This window comes from Hyalella azteca, unplaced genomic scaffold (genome assembly GCF_000764305.2).
Source record: "Hyalella azteca isolate HAZT.00-mixed unplaced genomic scaffold, Hazt_2.0.2 contig4936, whole genome shotgun sequence".
Lineage (NCBI taxonomy): Eukaryota > Metazoa > Arthropoda > Malacostraca > Amphipoda > Hyalellidae > Hyalella > Hyalella azteca.
In genome coordinates, this window is record NW_025935144.1 from 207,075 (window position 1) to 217,235 (window position 10,161).

General features: G+C 35.3%; 1 protein-coding gene across 1 annotated transcript; it reads right to left on the reverse strand.

Annotated features, from left to right (window-relative positions):
- Window positions 1-530: 530 nt before the first annotated feature.
- LOC108677258 lies at window positions 531-9,065 on the reverse strand. Its single transcript, XM_018165461.2, has 7 exons — window positions 8,971-9,065; window positions 7,941-8,068; window positions 5,001-5,077; window positions 4,304-4,440; window positions 3,131-3,320; window positions 2,631-2,770; window positions 531-2,285 (listed from the first exon to the last, which is right to left on the reverse strand). Exons 1-7 carry the CDS (start codon window positions 9,017-9,019, stop codon window positions 1,627-1,629), a joined length of 1,380 nt encoding a protein of 459 aa, XP_018020950.2. The 5' UTR covers window positions 9,020-9,065; the 3' UTR covers window positions 531-1,626.
- Between the last annotated feature and the right edge of the window lie 1,096 nt (window positions 9,066-10,161).

A 10,161-nucleotide genomic window follows, 5' to 3' on the forward strand; every position in this document is an offset into this window, starting at 1 on the left:
AGTTCTCCCAATATATAAAAATGGCACGTTGGGGAATTTCGAATTTCGGACGAATGGCGATGCGGACTTAAGGGCTTACGTGAGAGGAAATTCGGTGATCATTAACATCGGAAATTGAGACACTGTGGATATTTGAATAAACTTCGAGCTACTTTCAAAAAAGGATTTAAATCTCATTATAATAATGAGCGCTGGAGACATGTTTTTGTGAGATTTACGGGAACGATGAACTGAAGCGCACCAACGAAATTTAAAGGGACAAAATTGTACATTTCGGCTAAAAATTTTCCTGACAAATAAATTTTGATCTCATGAATGATTTCATACAAAACCATTAAACAAATATGTTACTTAAAATAAGATTTCAGATAATTTCATACCAAAATAATGTCCAGGCAAAATCCACTCAAATAAAACACGAACTTTTGTTTAGTTAAACATTTAAAAAATCAACCAAAGCAGAATGACCAAATATTTAGACTGGCAGTTGAAACGAACATATAGATTGGGAATTAAAGCAAACATTTAGATTTGTTCTATTTATTTAGCAACAAAACGAAGGATCTTGGTAATAAGTTCCAAAGTTTCAATAATAATGACATTCTGTGCCCCCATTAACCTTTTAATTGCAACCTTTTCGACTATTTCTTGTAAAGCGTAAAAGTAAAGTAATTTACCGCATGATGTGCATGCGGTAAATTATTTATGATTTTTATAATATAAAGAGACTCGATCGAAGCTTGTATAATTAAGTTTTAAAGTCGCTTGCGTGCGTGAGTGTTGTAATAATAAAGTGCAATAACATCGCCCGATTTGAGCAACATAATAAGAATACATCACAATTTCACTGTTAAAGGCCAAAATTTGAAGGATAGCGACAATAAAAGTCACCAAACCATCATAATTCAGCAAATTCAAAGATGCCTGCACAGGTTTTATACATTCTGAGTACATATTAACCTGAGAATTAACTGTTCAGTGATATTCTTAGATTAATCTCACTCCATATTTCAATAAATGCCTTTTGAACAATTAATAAATGCACAATGAATGAGAACAAGCGAATTCATTTCGTACGTTCCACTCGAGTGAGTGGATATATTGACAAGAATAGATTTGTCGTCATACTATGGAGTATGAATAAAACTCTCGAGCTTTAATTGAAAGTATTAAAATAATTTTCATGGAATGGATGTTCAGTTAATCCGCAAACTTTCATATTAAATATCACAATTTTCCTGATAAATTTTTAATTAAATTTCAAAATAGGTTAACTTACGTTTGCATATTTCCTGCCATGAACAACTGAATCGAATATATAAAATCTACAGACGACTTAATCGCTAATTTCTTCTCCAACCGATGTTGCGATGGATGCAAGCTTTGGCTCAGCATTTATCCTTTAATAATACTTACGATTGAGATAAATACACCATCGATACACAATTAGTAATCACACATATATTTTCAAGAGAATCCTTAGTTTAAATTCACAATCGTACAAAATCAAAACCACAAATAGAATTATTTTTTTCAACTACATCAACAATATTCGTCGTACTTTTGTAACTAAATAGACAGTCTTTCTCGTGTTCCTCCACACAGTAACTCGGACAAGTTTCGAACTCAGATGCAATCTGCGCGTAAAAATTGGACGCGTGATTTTCTCAGGAGATGACACGGGCGGCTCGTGAATAGAGGCAAGCTGTGGACACGACGCAAGTTCTTCGCGTCATCAAAGTCAACATTAATATCAGCGTCGTTGGCAGGGAAGCTCGTCTTCATATCCTGAAGATTGCAATGACTTCCAGAATTAAATTTAAATGTATTTGAGTGTATGAAGTCGTACGTCACTCGAGACACAGGAAGTTTGACATCAAATTCGCGTAGCGCACGCGAACTGTCATCTTTATTCCAGTTATTTGGTAGACGTGCTTCATCTTTACTCTGAGTAATACGACGCGAAAACATTCGCGTGAAAATGCTTGACAAACTTAAATGAATTATACTTTCATCACATACTTGAGCAAATTCATTGTGGTTCGTAGAGTAAAAATTAACTTCATTAGTAAAAAGCGTATCCAAAGTCCAATTATTCCGTGAACTCATTCCGAGCATAAATAGAAGCTTTGAAGTTAAGCAGGAAATGCAATCAAACCCCAGCAGTCCGCCCCTGCAGTGCACCACCACCAGCGCCCACATCACCAGCACCGACAACAGGCCGGGCGACACGCGCGCCGATAGCGAATCGTTCGTCGAGTGCTGCATTGCCACTGAATCTTCTCCTGCCAAATATGCAACAAAATATTACCAATTAACAACAAAATGTGAGCGAAATTAGCGTATAGTCATGCTTTGTATTCAAAAATGAACTTATACGCTATTGTTCCTCTTGGTTTCTTTGGATTGTGCTCTTGAAATATATTTTATAGTCTATTGGTGTCGTTAGGTCGTGACTCTTGAGGAAAAATTGAAATAAATTCAGCTAGGGAATTTCTGAAATAGCATTGGCCTCTAACAGAAGTGTAATATATAATAATTTATTTTTATTGTTTTCTATTAGCCTCTAGATTCATGTATGTCAGCTCTTTCATCAGAGTTTTAATAAGCACGAGTGTTATTTCGCTCACCTTCCACAACGTGTACTCGGACGTACGCCGGTTTGGTGTCTGTGGCCGAGCAGCTGTAGTTGCCGGAGTCGCTCTTGGACGCGGCGGCGATCTTTAGCAGCACCACGGGACTGCCTTCACTGCCTTCGTTCTCTGACCAGCTGGCGAGTTAGATATTCAAATTAAGGAAATTTTTTAAGAACGCCTGAGATGAAGAAAGTCTACTCTCTTCAACAAACGGAGATGAAATGAAAAGGGAAGTTTGTTTACTTCTTAATACTGTTATTTTCAATTGAAATATTGAAGAAAATAGATAATTATTTAGGATTTGAGCTTAAGTAAATTACAAAACTACGTGCATTATCAAATTTAAACGTCGCAATTTTTTCTAGATGTTGCTGATAACATTTACATTAATCGCGATACATCATTGTCAATACAAGTACAATAAAAAATCACTTCTCATGAATATTTTTTTGCATACGGATCATATTACAGAAACATGTACAAGTGCAGAGAACCTGGTGTTGGTGCTGGTGACGTCATCGCCGAGGACGGTGAAGCGGTTGCCCGCGTCCATCTTAGACCAGAAGGGCAGCGCGTCGGGCGGCAGCGCGTGGCCGCGACACTGGAGCTCCACGCGAGACCCAACCTCGTAGAACTTCTCGTGGATGGCCGTGTTACGGTCGTCCATGATGCTCACCACCGGCACTGACGTAGAAACAAATGCTATTATTTACTTTAAATTATATTCTATTTTTAGAAATTTTGTTTATGAAGACAGAATTTCTTGTGTGTATTTCAGTAATTTAGCGCTTGTTATCTTCAATTTTAGCAGTATATTATCGATGGAAAGAAACAACCAACATATACCAAGGTACATATACATAACACAAATTGAATGAGAACATAAAGGCTGTGAAGCGCAGGGAGTAAACTATTTTTCATAACATCGATAAAAATCTAAAATCCTTCAAAAAACGCATTTTACAAACTAGAGTATGAAATGAATGGTATATATCGCCGAAGAAATGCCTTTCGTATTATCTTTTGCCGCATTAAATCGTGGAAAAATTTGCAGGGATTTTTAAAAATGAGCAGGAAAGAGACATGAAACACACTGAAAATTTTGCGAGTGAATTTCTATTCGATAATGCTATCAGTTACAAAATGATTGTCAAGAAGTTCTTTAAATCATTAAGACATTCGCCCAAGTTGAGAAAATTCATGTTTGAATAATGCTGTGTGCATGCAATAGAGTTCGAGTATATAATTTGTTTTTATAATTGCTGGAGTAACTTACTATCAAATGGGTAACCATGCAATTAAACGTAGATATCAATCCAGAATTCTAGACTTATCATTTAACGGTTTAGTTTATCTTGCTTGTTGATAGTAAGCATAAATATTATAAATTCGACGAAATTGTAAAATTTTAACTTTAATCAAGTTTTGATTTATTCACATTTCGGAGATTATAAAAATCCCTGCCGTAAAACTGTTCACTTGATTTGTTAGAATTTCTCAAAGTGTCTGCACATTCAAATTATTTTGTCTCATTACTGGCGAATAGTAAATGTAAGAGTATTTTTTACTAAATTTTCTGATCATATTTATTTATGTATATAATTTAAAGTCTTCACATAACACCCAATTGAAAACTTTACAATATTTACGACAAATTACAGAATTACCTGTTACGTAGAGCCGTATGCTAATTTTCATGGGCGGGTGAATGGAGACTTGGCACACGTAGACACCGGCGTCCTCCTCCAGCACGGGTGAGATGACGAGCTCCCACGAGTCAGGGTTGTCGTGGAACAGTGAAAACCTTAACCGGGAAAAAAACTATTAAGATAATGCGGGGTATTTTACCGTAATATAAAATTCTAAGCTAATATGCAGGTATATTAACGTAATATAAAGTTCTAGGCTAAAATGCAAATATATATTAGTCTGATAAAGAACTTAAGCTATAGGCTTACATGCAAATAAGTGAACCGTACTTAAAAGTTCTAAACATAAAAGCAAACATATGAGCCGTAATAAAATGGTTCTTGACAAATATTTATGAATAATAATGAAGACTTTTTGAGTGGCTAAAATGAGGCAATAAATACGGTCATAAGTAGCAGTGGCTCCCTAACTGAGGAGAAATTATCCCCGGTTATTTTTCTATTTATCTCGGCGGCAGTCCAAGATTGAAAGGTTTAATTTAGCCTAATACATCGACGATAAAATTCGCAGAAGTGTCAAATTATTATTGTGGCATGTCAAATTACGTATTTCGATGCAAGTTTTGTAAACAATTTTTTTAAAAATGCAAATATTAGTTGCGATTTTAGGAAACAAGCCAACTAATTGCAGAGAACTTGTGTGACTATATCAGACCTCTTGCTGTTGACGTAGGTGTTGGTGCCAAATGTTATGAGATGAAGCTGGTCGTCCTCTCGCTTCACCCACGACACCTAAAACAAGTACCATTAATTGAGTTAAACAAAAATATTTTCACGCATTATAGGATTTAAAGGCACAAAAGGATGATTTGTTTGAAAATCTAAATATTCTACAAATAGTCTATTAAAATAATTTATACTTTCCAGATCAATGATGATCCCTGCTGTTTATCTCCATAAAGGCATGTGATTATGTTTCAAAACCCACTAAGGTTATATTTTGCTAAAAATAGAATTTAAAATAGAAAAGTAACATTATTAATAAACAAAAAATGTCAATTATCAGGCATAAAATTTGTCGAGACTAACCTACAACAAATGTAATATACCAGACCGTGTGCTAATACTTTACTTTTACATTCCCATTCCCCATTCCCCATTCTCACAAATTAAAAATGTATCGGAGATTCCAGTTTTCACCCTAGAGTTTTGAATATTTTATAAACAAATATAAATAAATAAAGTGTTGAAATGCTTAACCGAATGAATGCACGTCACGATAACACACGTTAAATGGGCATCAAAATTATCTGTATTACTGTAAAATGCACGACACATTGCACTCTACCATCAAACATCTTAAATAATATCACAAAGTTCTAATTAGCGTTTGAATATGACCTCAAAGTTTAATAAACAAAGCGTTTTGTGGTCGAGGCTGAAACGAAAAATATTAAAAAGCAAATTTTCGTAATCGATCAACGCTAAACTTGATACTTTACTATTTATAAATAATGTTTTAGAAAATATAGTATGCATTATGATATTTATTATTCCTTAGTACTCTACAGTCCTTATCAAGGAGAGCACTTTACATCCAGGCTAACTTATGATAATTATTGCCGTAACAGTAAATGGCTTTAAAAAAGTTTAAGTGTGTGAAGAAAATGAAGACTTTCTAATTTCCTTAAAGCGCAATGTCACTGCCATCGAAGGCGACAAATTCACTATTAATTAACTATAGAATTTGTGCCAAAAAAAGTTTCAATAGAAATTCACGGAACAGCGATCCATCAAAATATTTGCATTTTAAGCTACATCCTTCCTAGAGAATCTGCGTTTTTAGGCAAAAAATCCGTGGTATGATCTTCAATGGAGTTGATGGATACAGGCATTTTTTTTAAACTCATCCATCGTGCCAAACTTCTTTGATATGCTGAAATAATTGTGTGAAAGAAAGGGTTTAAATTTCGTAACACAATTAAGACTGAATTCTTCACAGCAGTCCACTAATCCTACAATCACTCAATGTTCTTCCACAGCCCATCATTCAAAACATTTTACTTTCAGAAAATAATCATTGTTCCGCGATTTTTTGACAGTTCAATTGACGTTGTTTCAAAGCACTTTCCCTCATGAATGTCCTTTCATTTTGCGTCTGTAGCCTGCAGCAGCACTGTGAAGGAGAACATGTAGCATAGTTAACTTTTCCTTGCTTGAGGCTATGCGCCGCCAACGCAATACGAGCCGAGACAAGTAAGGCTCTTAAGAATTCAGCAATGAACTCGAAAGAGCTACTCTAGGCACCAGCCATTCTAGACCACCAGCGCGTCTTCAAAGGGGACTAAGACCTCTCCGAGGCTCTATGAAAAGTTTTCATGTGAGCTACAAACATGTGTAACTGTCGTCAAAACATCCCTCTCTTTAGAAATGCTGGGAAGACATCATGGAGGCAACGACTATTATTCTACGATTGTCATGGCTCCTGGAATGTGACCGAATGCATCGGAATTATAATGCATATTGTTTCCCTTGTGACGGATGCGGTGAACTAAGAAACGGTATTTTTTATATCCAGCCAAGTCTTCTCGCTTGGCTCCCTGGAAACTTCTCTTTGCACTTCAATTTTTATGAAGTTAGCGGTTGAAAAAAGCAATTAGTAAGTAGTAATTAGCCAAACAATTTTTAAAAAGACCTTTACCCCAAGACGAAGGTAAATTATGTCCATTAAATAATAAATCGGAGCTTAAATTTGCTTTGGTATCGAAATATTCCTCAAGGACAAAAAGTATCAGCCTAGGAGCGAACAGAGGTGCAGGCAAATAGATGGAAATAAGCATCGGGTGGACGTAAACTGTTCCATAAACAATGCCTAAATCTCTCCTCTGCTGGCTCAATGCCCGCTCAAGTCTTAACGGCTTACCAAAAATGCTCGTCGTGGCAGCAGCGAAGGAGCCTTCAGCGTGCGAGAGCCTCCGTGAATATTTCCCTCTTGCTAACATTGAACTCAAAAATCGTGTGACATAAATCGTCATACTATATATTTGCATTAAATTTAAACAACGTAAAAATATTATCATTACTGAGTGAACTGCAGAAAGCTGAGCTAATCACAACAAGACACCATCGATATTTTTCTACCTACTATTTGATTAAGAATTATTTCAGGAAAGTTTTCACACACTCTATATTATTTGGCATAGATCTCTAAATACAGTGCAATTTTTTCGTTGAACTCAGGAGAACCTGATGAAATTCGATTTGCTTCTGCTGTGCACTCAAGCTCTGCAGGTTTTAATGACTGCCCTGTAATGTTATTAAGTTCTATTCTTTAATTTAATCGTGTTTGCCTATGAAATATTTCCATCCTATCTGATTGTCATTCTTCAACAAGGAATGTGGAATATTGCTGCACTTCACACAATTTCAAGAGTTTCACCATTATTTTATGAAATGCAAGTTGTACACAAACATCACTAATTTTGTCTGCTAATGAAATGTATACACTATTGAGACATGCGAATACAAAAACGTACCATTGTACTCACAATCGTGTCACTCAACACTGTCACTCAACACTGTCACGCAACACTGTCACTCAACACTGTCACTCAACACTGTCACTCAACACTGTCACACCACGCCCCGCGGTCACGGTGATGGAGGCGTTGGCGGTAGAGTCAGGGAAGTGTGGCAGCGTCTCAGGGTCTGGCGTGGTGGACGTTGGCTCAGGGGTTGTGGTCGGCATGTCGATGCTCGGTGCAAAGCTCCGGCCTCCACCTACTGCATTAGTATGCCATGAAATTATTTAATTATTCTACATACATTATTATTTTATTATCCTTATTTTATTGGTATTATTATTATGATTATTATTATTATTATATTATTATTCATTATTAATATTATTATTTATATAATTATTATTATTATTATTATTATTATACGCGCAAGTTATAATTTTTCAGTACCAGTCATTGCAAAATGTCAGCTATCACTAGACATGAGGCTTGGATATGAAAATACTTCTAGTTTTTTTAAATCTGAATAGTATTATAGTGGGTCCTGAGAATATACAATGCTTAACAGTGCGACGAGATGTAGAAGTTCATAAAGCCTATGAAGTTTTCCGCGTCATTCCGTTAATTCCATTGAAATTATAAGCTAATTATTCGTTGGAATATAGAATATAAATAATATTAATACTTGAATAAGAGGTTATTCAACTCTCAAAAAGAGTGACAAAAACTATAGACTTGCTGAAATTTTTAAACGTTGAGGAACTCATAATAAATTCAAGTTGAGTGTGGTCATAGAAACAGAAAAATATTAAAAACATATTGATAGGCTGCTCCAAATATACCAATTTAAAACATAATATCAATTAGTATGTGAGTTTGTTTACAATTTGGAAGCTGCATAGGCACTAGTGCCATCCACCGCAACATGTATATTGCCACTCTAAGTCAATATTAAATACTCTTTCCCGCGAAGAAATATAATTTATCGAGGGATTATTGCGTAAACAGTGTGTACAGGACTCCTCACGAGTCGTGTCACACGTATGTCATTTTTTAATATTCATCGAGGGATTATTGAGAAAGACATGTCTGTGACTTGAATATTATAAGATAATAATCAGCTATGTCATTTTTAATTCAGTTTGATGACAAATGCGTACTCACCGATCAATGATGCTAGCAAAAATGCAATGAGAAGGGCCTTGTTAACCATGGTTACTTTGAATTGAAGTTTAGTTTAAAGCGTAATCGAGTTCCCTGTAAAATAAATGCGTATTTAGTTAGAGTCATCTCTGTTGAAACTAATACCTTCTATGGAAGTATCCGCGCAAAACTCTCTTCTAGAAGCTAAACCTTTTGATATGTGACTTGAAATTCAAGGGCACTTAACAGACGGGTAAACTCTACGGTTTTCAAAACCAATATTTAATTTGCTCATAGGTTCCTACCGGACGCCCCGGAATTTTATATAATTAGCACAGAGCTTCCTTGCTCAGGTTTGCGGGACCCAAATAAACGAGCGCGTATAGAATTTTGAGATAACATCTATACAATATTGACATGAATAGTGCAATTATTATATATGAACTGACGTCTTTTCATAAGTGCATTTAAGTGTATTCGGTATTTGGCTTACTGATTTGAGAATTTTTCTTTAATGGAAGATGAAATTTAATTTAGGTAATATCTTGATTTGTGGTGCCATTTTTTAAACACACACACTCACACATATAAATTTTAACGAATATGCATAAGATTTGAAGTGCAAAACGGTGATTGAAATGTGCGAATAATTTTCGGGCATAGATTTGAATCAGTTGTTGAAAGACTTCTCTCATTCTTACATATATACTTTTTTATGCTAAAGAAAGTATGCATTTACCTACGAATTTACCATAAACTCTTTCAAATATCAAAGCGATTCGGTACAAGCTGAAATCGGTACAAATTGATTCGGTTTGTTTGAAGTGCCGATTCGGTACAAGCTGCAAACAAACTTTTAACTCCGAATGTAATACCTCGAAGCGCTGAGTCTCCCAGATATTACATTTAGACCATCATTCTGCATTTTCAAGTAGCTTTTAACAATAATGTATATTTAAAATGTATTTCAATTCATTGTAATGTAATTATTAAATTTGTTTCAGTGTTCCGGTCGTAGGTATAGTATAGATAAGATCTCAAGGGACGTAGCATTAATTCGATCTATAAGCTTCGTTGCAGCACAGAATAAAGACGTCAAATGTCGACTACAAAATACCATTGATATTCGAGAGTATTGAAGCAAGTTTGATTTTATCCAGTGAGAGACGGAAAGCAATTATAGATTTTAATCATACAGAAGAAGTTCGGAAC

Coding starts and splice junctions, on each gene's coding strand:
- LOC108677258 (XM_018165461.2), bottom strand. CDS start 9,019: ATGGTTAACAAGGCCCTTCTCATTGCATTTTTGCTAGCATCATTGATC. Junction 4,441..5,000: donor ACCTACGTCAACAGCAAGAG/GTCTGATATAGT, acceptor TTCCCGGTTAAG/GTTTTCACTGTTCCACGACA. Junction 3,321..4,303: donor CATACGGCTCTACGTAACAG/GTAATTCTGTAA, acceptor TTTCTACGTCAG/TGCCGGTGGTGAGCATCATG.